The following is a 16,793-nucleotide window of genomic DNA, read 5'->3' on the forward strand; positions in this document are numbered from 1 at the left end:
TCTATCGATTTACTGTATTTTCAAAAACCTTTGTACTTAATATAAATGGGTAGATTCTCAACTGTAATATTAAATAAAGTGCTTGAAACTCCGTGTAACAAATATGCCGCAACTTTACCGAGTTAATGAAGAAAATTTTGATGCATGAAAATATCTTTGATTTTAAAGAATGTAGCCAACTTAGTGATAGGTAGGCCAAGAAGGAGTTGCAAACTATTAGGTTCTCACTTCATCTCCCAATGTATTATGAGGGGGTCCTCTTTATTCCTTGTTATTAAAGGTTACAGAACAAAAACTTAAAGTGCCAGTTGGAAGCTGTCCCTTTGAGACATCAGTTGATAAGTCTACAGTTCTTTCTAATCTCCCCCTTCTTTCCGGTGAGAGGTTTGATATTACCCAATTTAATCATTGCAGCTGCGAAATCATTGAAGAAGGTATTTTGATCAGCACTGTATTTAGTAACTTGAGCATCCGCTGAGCCATTATTAAATAATTCCTGGTCAGAGTGGAAAAGACCCTCAAAATTTCTCAGATCTTGGTAGTAGCTATTATCGAATAGAGTGGGAGTTTTGACATCTAAGAACGCGAGATTGTTGTCAGTAGGACCACTATTGCTGGAACAATTTGCTTGAAGAGAAGTTGCAAAATTCTGGTCTATGTTGGTTTCGCTGTAGATACGAAATCTATAGAAAATGCAACGGGATTGACCGATTGTATGGGCACCTATTCATATAAACATACCATCAACAAGTTATCAGATAATCTCATAACAGCAATGAAATTATTTACAGTCCAAATTAAAAAAAAAATATGAATCATGGTTACCAGAAAGTGTAACCATATCGGTGGCATTCATTCCTTGGGCCTTAAATGCTGAGATAAGATTGCGGAGGCTGGAACTAGGGCCTGGAAGGTTCCTGTTTGCAGCGTTTATGCTTGCAGTCGTCGCATCTCGCCTTCCCAGCAGCACTTGCCATGTTCGACCTCCCAACTGCAAATAGTAGGGAATAAAAAATTACAAGGCATAATGTTGAGAAACTTGCATTAGTAAACACGACAACTTTTTATTGCTTTCTGAATAAATATTACATACTGAGTTGTAGAATCTAATTGAAGTCTTCCTTGTAGATTCCGTACTACCCGTTTAAGAATAATAATATCTCAGATTTCCATTAAAACCTATCTTACATAATTGTTAGTATTACTCATCAAAAAAATTCATTAAACCAACGAACCCTAATTCGTAATATATGAAAAGTCTTTAATCATAGTTACAGTAATTTCACTTCACATTTTTTCATTACAAAGAAAGATTATTCCATACGTTGTGCAGTTTAAAATTAGGCTTTAAAAAAAGATTAGAAATCCAAAGGTTTTACCTGTACAACAGAATCGCGAGCGGCTACTGCCACAATATCAGCGCAAGAAACCACGCCGCTGCACGCACTCTCAATTTGCGACTTAATGTTATCAATGACATCGAAACCTCTGAGCGAATTGAAGTTTGGTGCTGCACCTTTCTCTCCTGTGAAATTCGCTGTATCATCCAACAGTACGGACCCATCACAGCCCTGCAATTGGAAAGAAAGATCAGAAACACCATTACAATGCCTGTGCGAAACTAAATAAATGGGAAGGACAGAAACTAATGGTGGAAAAGAAATATATGTTACTTTAACAAAGCAATCGTGAAAAAAGAGGCGAAGTAAGGAAGCGCCCATTCTTGTTTCATTGGCCAAAGCTTGTGCTACTGTTGCATTTATTATCGACAATGCTTTCGGACACTTAGCATCGTAAAAGGTAGAGGTAAGCTTCGCCGCAGACACCCCACTAAAGCAAAACACCAGAGCAGTACAAAAAACAATCATATTTACTGAAGAAGACATGGAAGCCATCGTTTTCAATAGCATACAAACAAGTCTAACGCAGAGAAATTGATGGGTCTTACCAAGCTCGGTGACAGCTTATATAGCACCAGCGATACTCGTCTTTCATGGATTAGGACGTTAGATAGACATATAAATTACTTCAAAATTAAGAGAAGTGCATCTTAAATGTGTTTTGCAGTTGACACCATGGCTTTAAAGGGATAATTTGGAGTTGTCAAAGGTGTAATGATATAGTGATCGTTTGTTTTGAACGCCACTCTCTCCCACGTTCTTATACTGAATATTTAATCTCCTGGGGTTATGGCATTGCTACAATATAAGCTCGCCCTTTACTCAATTCTGGCTTTATCAGTGTGAATGTGTACATAAGTTATCGACTATTTTAGAATTGTATTTATCTGCTCAGCTATGAGGAGAAGATGAGCTGTCACATTGTGCTGGATTTCTAACACTTACAAATACTAAAGAAAGGTAACTTCATTAGAACATTTCCTCGTTCACCAACACATTGTAGTCGAAGTTTATCTCTTTAAATATTACATATTAAACATTTAAGAGAGAAATTTTCGAAGTGGGTGATCACTTAAACGTGTTAAACACTGAACATTTCTAGAGAAAAAAATATAAATTTTGAAGAGGAGCGATAAGTTTGACAAGACGACTCTATCAATCTTTCTATTGTCTTATAGATTAAAAAAATGAATAGTCACCTTGATCGCTAAGTTCTCATAGAGTTCGTATATACAAAGGTTATAGTAGGGTATGTCAACCCCATCATATATTAAATAGGATTCATTTTTAAAAAGTAATTAGAAAAAAAGGTGATTAATTCTTAATGCTTGCCATTTAGGGCAGAAAATATTCATTCATGATTTAAAAACATCTTCATTACTGTTGTAGGAGACTTTGTGCTTTTTATATAACAAGATGGTGTTGTTGCAGAGTTCCTCCCGTCAAATGCTAGTACAACTGTTTTGCAGCATTCTACTACTCTTATTTTTAATATTATATTTCTAAATTTCTCCTTGTACTAGTTTCTAAAGTTTCTAATCTGGTCGGTTCAAGTTATACATGTGGTAGGCGAAATCAAGGTATTCTTGATCCTGTTTTTGAGCTGCTAGAAAAGAATAACTTTTATTATTTCCCTCCCAAATCAATATCTCCTTTACAGCCATACAAGAAGTTATCCTGGAGAAAGATCACCTATTCCTAGCAAAGCATCGAGTGCTCCCAAACCCTTGGTATTATCACAAGTTCATAGGTTTTTTATTCCACCTTTTCAACCAGTGGTCATGGCTACATGAGGTGGTCAACCTACTCAAGGTCCGTGGGGACAAAATTTTGGTCCTCTCAATTTACTTCTTCCACTTTATCCACTTCCATAGGGTTCTAGGAAGAATATTCCTCAATTCTATGGAGATGGAAAACAGCATCCCGACAAGCAAATCATTGCTTCTTACATTGCATGCAATATTCTTGGGGTTGAACATGAAGATGTTTCAGTGAGATTGTTCATTGACATATTACAAGGTCTAGATGCTGATTGATTTTATCATTTCATAACTCAAACCATAACAAATTGGGATACCCTCAAAACTCATTTTGAGGCTAGATTCAAGCCAGCTAAAGATGCTTGCGCCCTCTTGACACAACTTACACCGATGAATAAAGAACCTCATGAGCCTATGCACGATTTTATCATGAAGTTCAACAACTTGCAGAACCGCATTCCCACGGTTGCTCAGCCAACTATTGAGAATCTCAAGTGTTTCTTTGTCAAGCCCCAGTTGCTAGAGCTAAGTTTCCTATTGAGAAGACCACTAGTGATGGGCTTGGCGCATGCACAAAGGGTAGCAACTAAAGTGGAAGATGATCTCATCCTTGCTAGTAAAATCAAGAAAGACCCAAATAAGTCTAAAACTTCTCTTGGTTTGTCTGAATCAACCTCTTCAGGTACTATTGATTTAATGGTGCAACTATTAGCAAATGAGCTTCTTTCCCTTAAGAAATAAATTTCTTAGAATTCTTTCTCTACTCCTTACAAAGATATCCTAAGGAGGCCCTACCCAAACAATGCTAACAATTATGCTATTGAGAATCAAGCTAACCTTCCTCCTCCGCCAGAAAGGTTGGCCCTTGAAGCTCCAACTTCTAATTCAACAGTGGGGTATTTTGAAGCTGAACAAATCAATTTTATATCTTCTAAAGAAGATGTTGCAAATATTTTCCAAGAGCATAAAGAAGATGTTATTCATGACTCTATGATTAGATACATGCATTTTGAAGAATCTCCTGAGGCAATAGATGCAAGCATTAACACAATTCTTACTCATTCTTAGAATTAGCCTGATTATACTAGAGATTATGGGGCGAAGAAGAAGGATCCTCCTCAACTACCAATCGTCATTGCAAAGAGAGTGTGATATTTTGCCAAGCTCATGAGCTCAATGAAAAGTACAATAGAGAGACAAAATATTTATAGGAATAAACTATATTCTATCAAGATGAAAATACTAATCAACTGGATCATCAAACGTTACATACAATGAATGTGAGCCTGCTTATATAGGCAAGGCTATATGGATATGTGAGCACACAAACATGACATGTGGCTCAATAAGAAACAAGGGTAGATAGGAAATAGGTGTGTTAAGTAGGAGAAACAATATAATACTCCACATGAGGTGGATCATCTATTGAAGGTGGAATGTAACAATAAGATAAGACCATAAAAGGTGGGAATTCTCCTACACACACTATCCCAATGTGGCACAATCACCCAAGTGTCTCATACCCAAACTACTATGATATGCATGTACCTAAGTAAACTTAATTAAGGCGTAATAATATCCAACATGAATAATTAATTACACCAACACCCCCCCTTAAGTGCAACTTAGGGGAATGCACTTAAGTGTACAATGCAACTAAGCAATGCAAGATGGGTCCCAGATACATGGCCATGTTAGGTACCCCCATGCACGCAAACCAATGAAATGAAATATCTCACAAAGTGAGAAAAGAGAAGAAAAACCAATGGGAAAAAACCCTCCCCCATAAGAAAGATGAAAACTATACAAGAGAACTCTCATAGAAGTATGTGAAGGACAAAACCCCACGTGAGGAAAAAGTCCCTCCCATATGAGAGAAGAAGAAGAGAGACTAGGTAGCCCCCCCTCAATGTAGAATCTGCACCAATGATAGAAGCTCGATGATGAATGAATAAACTTCTCCATCAACATTGATCAACGTTCCTCCCCTTCGGAATAAACAAAACCAAAGGTGTATCCATGAAGTCTCCCCAATCATGAAGGGAAGATGTAGGAAAAATACTCATGAAGAATGGAATCTTTGAAAAACTGCTCAAGTGTCCCCATGTCGATGCTAAAAGGTACCCCCTCCAAAGGTGGTGAACTGCTCCACACTACTAAAAAAGGCACTCCAAGACCTAGTGGAGAACAATGTAGAAAAAAATCCAAAGATGCCCATGTCTCCTATAAACATAAAGAGACCTCCTCTAGCTGATGTACAAAAGTATCCACAATCATGTCTACCTCTAAAGAATGATCATGTAGAGAATGCACAAGATGGTCAGAGTGTTCCCTCACAACAATCGAAGAAGGTTCATCTTCATCTTCATCAAAGATGAATGTCATCAATGATGTCTCCCAAATCTGCAATGTAGGTCTCCACAAACAAATCCGCAATGTCTGTCAAGTAGTCATCCCAAAGAACTGAAGTTGGAAGATAAGGAATATCCTGTTGCACTGAATCACAAGAAGGCAAAACTGTCGCACTAGCTGCATCATCATGTGCAATAGGTTATGTGATATCAAGAGGAGGAGATGAAATAGAAGGCTCAATAACGGGTTCACATGTGAGAATCCCCAAGTTCAAGTACCCAAAGTTCTCCTCAAAATCTAAATCATCAATAGGACCAAAATGTGAAAAAGAGTACAACTGAGATGCATGATTAACCACCCCAGCCGCAATGATAGCTCTAGTCTCCAAGTCTCTAATGATAATTGAATCAGGTGTGAACTCCATAGTTTTCCTAGTTTCCCCATGTGTGATTTGATAGATGGAAAGAAGATTGTTTGTCAAGTGGGGTACACACAACACATCATTGAAGGAGTTATCCTCAATGGTAATAGATCCTTTCCCAATCACATCCATGTATGTATGATTTCCCATCAAAATCTGGCATGTGGCAAGGCTCAAATGAAGAGAATATAGACTACGAAGATTTCATATGATGAGAAGCCCCTGAATCTAGAAGCCATCTCCTTGAATCATGACTTGTAGTAGCACAAAGAGCTTGTCCCTTTCCTTTATCTATCCCAAAAGAGTGATCCTTTATCCTTTTCTTTGGAAGCTGAAGTAGACATTCTAGAAGGTAGGTTGATTTTGTTCTTCTCAAGAAGATGCTTCACTTCATCAATATCCTTCTTGCAACAATGTTGTTCATCATGTCCCGACTTCTTGTAATATGCACAAAAACGATTTTCCTTATATGATTTCCTCTTAGGTGAGTCACCTTGTTGTGGAGAGGATGATTGTGCTCCATCTTGTTGTTGTTTTGACTTAGGTTTCTTTTGATTCTTGCCTTTTCCTTGATTGCCTTGACTCCCCTTATTAGCCACCAAATCTTGTGACTTTGAAGATTTGAGAATCCCCATCTTGGTCAACTTAGATTGCTCAAGTATCAACATCTCCCTGAATGCATCAAATGAGGGAGAAGTGTAAGAGGAACCTTAAGCTAACCTATGGGTGTGAAAGCTAGATACAAAGGCTGCATACTCTAAAGGAAGCTTGTCCAACAATTTATAAACCAATTGAGCATCTTTTTTGTCAATTCCACAATCCTTTAGCTTTTCTCTTAGCTCAATTGCTTTTCTGACATAATCTTGGATTATATCAAAATCCTTGGGATCCAAAGTTGTGAGTTCAATATCAAGCCTATAGCCCTTAATCTCATCAACTTGGCCATACAATTTCTCATAAATATCTTAAGCCTCTTTGATTGTTGTACACTTCTCAATGTGAAAAATGAGGTCATCTGATGCATAATTTCTCAAATTTCCAAGTGCCATAGCATTCTTAGTGAGCCATTCAATCTAAGCATTAAGATTAGCCTTAGAATCAAGTGGTGTTGTAATAGGTCCATTTACATAGTGAATGAGTCCTCATTTTTAGTTTACTCCAAGACTTAATCTTCCATGAAGCATAATTACGAGGAGTTAAAAGTGAAAATTTAGGAGAACGCATAGCACCAAAATGAAAAAATACAAGATAAAGAGAGGATCAATCACACAAGACACACCCCCCCCCCAAAATGGTGATTTGGCACTTTATACTTAGTGCATATACAATGGGCCACTTGCAAAACAAGGCAAGATGGACATTTGATTTCAATCTTACAACTACCTCAAATAGGCTATAAGAGACTCCAACAAATATTGCAAGTGATCTAAACTGAGATCCAAGCAAAATGCAAGTACCAAATAAGCCAAGAATGGCCAAATACTGAAAGTACAATTTATACTCAAAATCACAGCAAAAAATGGCATATTATGAAAGTAGGCAAAAAAATTATGCACTTTCAAAAAAATGGCACCTGAAAAGGAGGTTGCATGCCCAAATGAAGCCTCTAAAGTTGCAAAATCAAGGATTAGATAGGTACAGTCATGAGAATCTACAAATTCTGAAAAATTCGTTTATCAAAATCAGAAAATTCCTCCACTACTGCAAATAGCATGAAATTCTAGCCTATTTCATATAAATTGCACCAAAAAAGGAGCAAAAATGAGCAAGATATGGCCATTTGAAGTCGGACTGCAAATTCAAAAAATCAAATGAGGGGGGTTAAAAAAATTCAAAATAATGTTGACGTGGCGCTGACGCCAATAAACTATGAGCTTAAAGTTGACGGTCTTCTAGTTGTCAAAATGACCATCGCCGCTTGGCCAGCCGTACAGAAAGATGACATCATCATACCATGTGACTGTACGGACAATTGACTGAGCAGGTTGATATGGCAGTACGGTCGGCAAAGGTGTTCGATGAGGTGTCTCCATGTGGCGATGAGGTGGTGGTATAGTCAAATGCAAACCAGTCACCAGATGAAGGCTTGGGCCAGCAACATGGTTGTCGGAGGCAGCGGTGGAGATGCAGCGGTGGGAGGAGAGTTGCAGGTCATCAATGGAGCAGAACACAAGTCGGGAAACAACATCTGGCAGGCGGCAACTGGAGGAGTTGCGGCGTGGTCCCGAGAGGACGGTATGGTTGGTAGCAGGAGATCCGGCTGATTTCCCGGAATGTACAGTCAACAAGTGTCAGAGGAAGACTTGGCGGTTGTCTGAGGTGGGAGCAACAACCACGGGTGGTGGTCGATAGATTTGTACAGGGTAGTACACCTGCAAAATGCAGGTCTATAGAGTACGATGTTGGGGGGGCCTGTAAAAAAAAACTGTGCATTTTTTTTTTTGAACAAATTGAAATTAAAAATTTTTATTTTATTTCGCAGAAAATAATTTTTTTTTCTTTTTTTGTTTGAAAAATCCATACAAATATCAAGATGAAAATACTAATCAACTAGATCATCAAACATTACATACAATGAATATGAGTCTACTTATATAGGCAAGGCTATATGGATATGTGAGCACACAAACATTACATGTGACTCAATAAGAAACAAATGTAGGTAGGAAATAGGTGTGGTAGGCAGGAGAAACAATATAATATTCCACATGAGGTGGATCATCCACCAAAGGTGGAATGTAACAACAAAATAAGACCACAAAAAGTATAAATTCTCCTACACACACTATCTCAATGTGGCACAAACACCCAAGTGTCTCATACCCAAGCTACTATGATATGCATGTACCTAAGTAAACTTAAGTAAGGTGTAATAATATACAGCACGAATAATTAATTACACCAATAGAGAGGAACCCCTCTTCTAGTGCTACCTAAAAGTACAATGAGTGATAACCAAGCAAGTGCATCTATTTCCCCTCTTATTGTTTCAAATATAGTTAAGATCGGTGCCATAAATCCTAAATCTCAAGAAATTTATTCATCCTCTTTGGCTAGTGTGTACCAACCCTTTGATATAATGGTTCATGCTAGAGAGGCCAAAATTCAAATGTCTGAAGTTGAGTACCTATAGGCCAACCCTGACCAATATCATATTAGGTTGGTCAAGTTTGTAAAGGATAAAGATCCTCGATCAATTGTAAGTCCTCAAAATAATCTTATGTTATGTGAGCCTAGGAACATACTGAATAACCTTGTTACCATTCCTTCATCCATTATGGGGAAGAATAATCATTTTTAATATTTCCTTGTTGATTAATGGCTTTAAGTTAAATCATTGTGTTATTGATTTCAGAGCCTTAGATAATGTCATGCCCCTTAAAGTAGCTAATACACTTGTTCTTACCTTGACCAAGACATTTGGTAACTGTTATTCCATGGAAAATAAACAAGTGGATCTTGTGAGACAAATCAATGATGCACAATTTTCATTTGCGTCCTTCCCTGATAAGAAAATCAAGATGACTATTCTAGTTTGTTGCACTTCATACGTAATGTTATTGGGACATAATTTTTGTAAAGATGTAGGAAGTGATTTACATATGGACATGACTCGAGCCAAAATTCCAATCAAAGAAGTCATGCAAAAGCTCCTTCCTAAAAGAGAAACAAAGTATACTATGCTGAAGTTAGATGATCCTCACGCACAACTCTATTTGAATCAATAGGTATGGGAAACTATTATCTACATGTTGATGAAGTTTCTGAGTTTGTTGAAGATTGGGTAGAGGTTTCTGAGTCAGAAATGTCTTAATCTTCCTATAATCAATACTGAAAAATATGGTTCTTCACATAGATCAGATAGTGATAAGTTTGTTGATGCTTGTGAAGATCAAGAGTTAGCTACTAGTTCCAGTAAATCCTTTATCATGATTGATAAGGGTGAAATCTCTTCCAATGAAGGTGAAATTCATTTACCTCATGACAAAGATACTCCCATAGCCTTTGTTTATAATACTTCCAACAATGTTTGGACCTTGGAGTTTGATGGTAGTTGTGCTTCAGTTGTTCTAGTGTTGGTGTTTTTCTTATTTCTCCTCAAGGATAAGTTATTCCTTATTCTTTTAAGTTGTAGTTTTCTAATACTAATAATATGAAAAAATACGAGCCATTATTATTAGGTATTGAAGTTGCACATAAAAGAAGAATTAATAATCTCCAAGCACAAGGTGATGTCGAATTAGTAGTATGTCAAGTGAGGAATATATATATTAAACAAGAAATGATAGACTCAAGCACTATCATAATCTTCTTTGGGATAATATTGAAGGTATTGATGCATTCAATATTTCAGTGGCTCCAAGAGATTTTAATCACAAGGCAGATTCTTTGGCAACATCTACCACACTTTTGATTCCACATAAGGATTTCAATCAAGAAATGTATACTATTTATGTGGTTTCAATGCCAAGTGTTCCCGAAATTGGGATCATTGACAGATTTTCAATGATGATAAGCATATCATTAATTTCCTTGAAGTTAAGGATGACTGATAGGCCAACACTGGGGTAAGGAATGGAATGAAATTTGATGTTTAATAATGAAATTCAGTTTGGTCTATGTTGAGCTTTTTAATTGCAATAGAGGTTGGAATATTAATTCACAACTTGGGGATTTTTATCCACACTAAGCAACCCTTCATGAACTAGAAGCTACATTTAATTATCAACCCAAGGAAGTGAACTTGAAATGAGACAGCACTGTATATGCACTATGGAAGCCTTCTAAGTTTTTGTATCATTTGTGTATGAAAAATAAACTCAGAATAATAAAGTAAACTGAAAACATGACAATGCTAGAAATAAAACTAACTACACGGCAGTGGTTGCAGGATGACTGGTTATTTGCAACAGTAGTGGTTGCAAGATGACTATTTATTTACAACAGCAGTGGTTACAGGATGACTGGTTATTTGCAATAGCAGTGGGTACAGGACGATTGTTCTAAAACTAGTGAAATCAAATAAACTAAAAACAAAACCTATCATAACCAACTCACTAATTAAAGTAAAGCATAATGAATAAAAATCAAAACTATGATGAAATCACAATTCCTCAAGTGGCCCTTGCTTGAGTTGCTTCAATTTGTCATTAGCATTCCACCTTCAATAGACAAGCTTCAATGCTCAAAAAATATTCTTATTACAAATCAAATATTACATGGACATGTATCAGACTTGCTGATTGAATATGGACACTACTAACAAGACTCAACACTAACTAGATACTCTCTGCACTATTCTTAACACTACTTTCTTACAACTCAACAAAATCTCAGATTTATGCTTGAGGCTTGAGAGTTGAAGTAATTACAAGCTCAACAACTTATTAAAAATGTCATTCTCCTATCATAGAAAGGAGATGACTTATTCTACTCATGAAGGATAATAAAGATTAAACTTACAAGAGTTGAGAGAGTTCTAATCCTCTTCAAACTATACAACTATAAAGCAGAGTCATGGTTGAACATGTATACAAAACATGCTATAATTATTTATGAATCATAAAATATTGTTTCCACAAGCTTCTCCAATGTTCCTTCACTTTAATAACTCCAAATACACAAACTCATGAAGAGGTAGAAGAGTCCAAGTTGAATTAGAACTCAATCCTTAACTGTTGCCTGGAAATCTGCTAGTTTTTCTCAGTCAACTTCTAGTGAATTATACTCATTAACTATTGTGAATACACTCAAACTGTTTAAACCCTTTTTATATCTCCTTTTAATCTTTTGAGATCATTTTAAAAATATGAATTTTGTTAAGAAATGAATGAGATATACCCGTTTTACTGAAACTAGTCTTTTGACTTTTTCTGCACTTTCAGTCAACTACTACATCTGTCAATTGCCAGCTTGCTCCTCCTTTCTTATAGTTGTATGAACGACTCAAACCACTCAAAAACAACATTTTGATATTTCTCAAGTACTTTACCTTGAGTAATAACCATTTGCTATAATATGTTATATTTATTTAGCATCAACTAGCTAGACACACATGTGCATATCAAACACCATTAATCCTAGTTAATGCTTCACAAAACCAAGGTAATGTTTGGAAATTACTTGGAAGGAAATTATAAACATGAGTTAAAGTATCATAAAACATGAAATAATATGGTCAATTTATAGGTTCATCATTGCCCCCAGCTAGAATATTTCTTGTCCTCAAGCAAGGAGTAGGCATTGTTTATGCATGAAATTATTTTACTGCCATATCCTATGTTGTTTTCAAGATTTTCATTGCCTTTTCTTCTCTTTGTATTTGCTTCTACAGAGGTCTGAAAAAATTCCTTTCATGATTTTCTACTTATGGTAATTTCTTGATCTTGTTCCATCATCTCTTTTGTTGTGTATGTTCAATTTGCAGAAACTTCTTTGTTGTTGCACTAATATGCTTCATTCTCATCATTGTCTTCTTGTTAACTTCCTTTTTGTATCTTGTTTTATTTATTTTTTTACTTCTTCATATCATAATATTTTACATTGTTCTTTTATTGTTAATTGTTGCATTAAAACATTTTATAATCTAAATCCCTACTACAATTTGTACTTTGTTATTCCTTTTCACTATCTCAAGAGTGTCATTCTTGTTTGGTCCAACTGCCCTTAAATACTCTTCTATTTTGTCACTTTGAGACAATAATGGAAAAGGAAAATGAATACAAAAACATATCAAATGAAGAAAACATTGTCAGGAATCTAGAAAGTAAGTATGAATATATGAAACTATGGCAAGATCATCTTTTTATGGTGTAGGATAGCAATACAAGGCATGGATATTTCCCCCCAGGTGAGAGGTCATTTATCCTCAAATGATAATGAATGGATGAGGGTGGAAAAATAAATAATTTATGAAGCATGTATCAAGAAAAATGACAATTTGACAAACACATTGTAACGCATAGATAGCCAATTAACCAAAAATGATAAATATTACAAATAAATGGAAATCATAAATGTAAGTACCTTTTGTGATTTGAATAGCTGCAAATGTGGTGAAGATCTAAAAGTACAGGTCCCAAAATAGTTGAATGTACAGGTCCCTTTAATAGTGATGCATATTTGGAATCAATAGTTGTTGTATACTTCTTGGAATATTGTGTAGGTTGACTGTTTAGTCATACTACAACTACTGCTCCATCCAATATGTAAACTCCTTTTTGTGTGACTTATTTGACTCAAACATAAAAATTTCTGCACTTTGCTCTTGCTTCTCATGATTTTTCTCTATAATAGATACTTGTCTAGAAAAATACTTGTAAACTTCTTTTTGTGTGACTTATTTGACTGAAACATAGAAATTTCTGCACTTTTCTCTTGGTTCTCATGATTTTTCTCTATAAAAGATACTTGTCTAAGTCATCCCAAAACATGTCTTCATTAATATCTTCTTTATTTTTTAGCATTAGAGGACTGAATTTAGCTTTATGGTAGCTCTCTTCTTGAAGTAAGAGTTCTGATTTGACATCATGTTCAACAACCTTATGTATGGTAACTTCTTCATTTTTCAAAACAAGTTTATCTTCCTTTACCTTCTCATGAACCAACACCTTGTCATCAATACATGAACAAAATTCCTCTATGATGTTAGAGAACATGTCTTCATTTATTTCCAAACTTGATGCAAATGATATTGACTCTTGGTTATTGTGCTTCATTGACTTCTAAAACAACTTAGTGACTCTCACAACTTGACTCCTCCGCAACAACGGCACCAAAAATGTTGAGCTTTTTAATTTCAATCGAGGTTGGAATATTAATTCACAACTCAAGGATTTTTATCTAAACTAAGAAACCCTTAATGAACTAGAAGCTACATTTAATTATCAACCAAGGGACGTGAACTTGAAATGACACAGCACTGTATATGCACTATGGAAGCCTTCTAAATTTTTGTATCATTTGTGTATGGCAAATAAACTCAAAATAATAAAGTGAACTAAAAACATGACAATGCTAGAAATAAAACTAACTACACAGCAGTGGCTGCAGGAAGACTGATTATTTGCAACAGTAGTGGCTACAGGATGACTGGTTATTTGCAAGAGTAGCGGTTGCAAGATGACTGGTTATTTGCAATAGCAGTGGCTACAGGACGACTATTCTAAAACTAGTGAAATCAATTATGCTGAAAACAAAACCTATAATAACCAGCACACTAATTAAAGTAAAGCATAATGAATTAAAATCTAAACTATGATGAAATCATAGTTCCTCAAGTGGCCCTTGCTTGATTTTCTTCAATATGTCATCAGCATTCAATCTTCAATAGACAAGCTTCAATGCTCAAAAAAATCTTCTTATTGTAAATTAAATATTACCTGGACATGTATCAAACTTGTTGATTGAATATGGACACTAGCTAAAAAAACTCAACACTAACTAGATACTCTCTACACTATTCTTAACACTACTTTCTCACAACTCAACAAAATCTCATATTTATGCTTGAGGATTGAGAGTTGAAGTAATTACAAGCTCAACAACTTATTGAAAATGTCATTTCTCCTATGATAGAAAGTATATGACTTATTCTACTCATGACTGATAATAAATATTAAACTAACAAGAGTTGAGAGAGTTTTAATCCTCTTCGAACTCTACAACTAGAAAGTACAGTCATGGTTGAACATGTGTACAAAACATGCTATAATTATTTATGAATCATCAAATATTATTTCCACAAGATTCTCCAATGTTCCTTCACTTTAATAACTTCAAATACACCAGCTCATGAAGAGGTAGAAGAGTCCAAGTTGAATTAGAACTCAATGCTGCCTAGAAATCTGCGAGTTTGTCTCAGTAAACTTCTGGTGAATTTTTCTCATTAACTATTGTGAATCAGCTCAAATGGTTTAAACCCTTTTTAGATCTCATTTTAATATTTTTATATCATTTTTAAAATGTGAATTTTGTTAATAAACGAGTAAGATATGCCAATTTTACTAAAACTAGTCTTTTGACTTTTTCTGCACTTTCAGTCAACTACTACATCTGTCAATTGCCAACTTGCTCCTCCTTTCTTCTAGTTGTATGAACGACTCCAACCACTAAAAAAAAAAAATTTAATTCTTCTTAAGTACTTTATATTCAATAATAAGCATTTCTTATAATATGTTATATTTATTTAGCATAAACTAGCTAGACACACATATGCATATAAAACACCATTAATCCTAGTTAATGCTTCAAAAAACCAAGGTAATGTTTGGACATGACTTGGAAGGACATTATAAACATGAGTTAAAGTATCATAAAACATGAAATAATATGGTCAATTTATAGGTTCATCAATCTATGCGTGTCAATCTGGGGTGTAAGCTTGTGAAAGGTGTCCAAGCAATATGTCATCAAGGGGTGAGAGTTGTGAGATGAGTTGTTATGAATGCAGCTACGAAAATAAACCTATTACAAAACAAAGTGATTCTGGCGATAAGAACTGTCACTTCCTGACGACAGGATTTGCACAAAAATTGCTATAGGAACTATTAAGGACTAGTAAAATAATAGTTTGATTCAAAGTTTATACTTTAATCCTAGAATACGCAAAAAAAGATAAGTGAATTCAAACAACCTATTAATTTTATAAATGAAATGAATTAAACGCAAGCTTTAATGATAAACTAGGATTGACAATAGACTCACTAAGAAATCTTACAAATAAAATCACACATAGCAAGAATTAAAATACACTAATGCATACCACATAGCAGAAAATAAAAGATCACCGAGTAATCTTGGAGTGGGCCCTGCCTCCTCAATATATCCGATGATGGAATACAAATATCTTCTACACTACTTTGATCATGAAAAAATTTATTCTATTCATCAAAGATATTACAAAGTCTACACACAATATCCTACAATAGAAATCTGTCGCTTCCACTCAAGTCTAACATAATAATCCCGATGTTTATAGTCGACCATCTATATATAGGTAAGGCTTTAACAAAGAATAACTAATTAATAGAAAATAGCTATTGGTTTTTGCCCATGGCCAACAAAATACTATACATGAAACCTTAATCACGCATTCTTCTCTATTTTCTGCTAGCCACAAATAGATGCCAAAAATAGGAGATGAAAAATTTTGGTTTCTTCTGCACAAGTGGTGATAGATTAAAATTGTCTTGTTATAACAGTAGCCAATAATAGCATATAAGAAGAGCTACGGGTTTTTACTCCACCGAAGGTTTTCTAAAAATGCATCTCCACTGTATTTTAGCTGAGTTGGTAGAGGCATTTGAAAATAGTCATTCAATAACTAAATATAATAGCCACACAAAGAGATTAATGCCACACTAGAAGCTGACATTATCTTTCAGAAAGATGATAGAAATAAATTGCTAGTAAAATATGATAGGGAAGTTCCTGATTAGAAAATGACCGGAAGTTTTCTATGATAGAAAGTTTACATGCTATGAAATATATTTTCCAAGGCATAAAACAATACTTATTAGGAAAAACAATCAATAATTAGTTTCCATATTTTACCTCAAAACTAAATTAAATATCACGTATTAATATTTAACCATATGCAACGTAAATGATAAAATGGTATGAAAATGCAACGGAAATCGTAGGCGTAAATGAGTATAAAGATGCTTGAAATAGGCTGACATATGACATAAAATGGGATGTAATTAACTCTCATCAATGACTTCCATAATATTTACTTTGAAGGTAGTAATTGTTTAGATTTGGCTTCTGATAAGGAATCTGAACAAGACAAAAAATTCTTAGATTTAAAAGGTAACAAAATTCCCAAGGGTTTAGTTTTCACTTGAAAAGTTGTTTGAC

At 35.0% G+C, this 16,793-nt stretch overlaps 1 protein-coding gene across 1 annotated transcript in view; it reads right to left on the reverse strand.

The window, feature by feature from the left end:
- Window positions 1-331: 331 nt before the first annotated feature.
- The window catches only part of LOC131064140 (peroxidase P7-like), a 46,369-nt gene continuing 29,907 nt past the window's right edge, over window positions 332-16,793 (reverse strand). Inside the window, exons 3-7 of the mRNA XM_059217307.1 lie at window positions 3,998-4,067; window positions 1,674-1,830; window positions 1,380-1,571; window positions 826-991; window positions 332-723 (exon numbers count right to left, since the gene is read on the reverse strand). Coding sequence (XP_059073290.1) covers window positions 332-723; window positions 826-991; window positions 1,380-1,571; window positions 1,674-1,830; window positions 3,998-4,067 — 977 coding nt within the window. The remainder of the gene's footprint in view (window positions 724-825; window positions 992-1,379; window positions 1,572-1,673; window positions 1,831-3,997; window positions 4,068-16,793) is intronic.

This window comes from Cryptomeria japonica, chromosome 3 (genome assembly GCF_030272615.1).
Source record: "Cryptomeria japonica chromosome 3, Sugi_1.0, whole genome shotgun sequence".
NCBI lineage: Eukaryota > Viridiplantae > Streptophyta > Pinopsida > Cupressales > Cupressaceae > Cryptomeria > Cryptomeria japonica.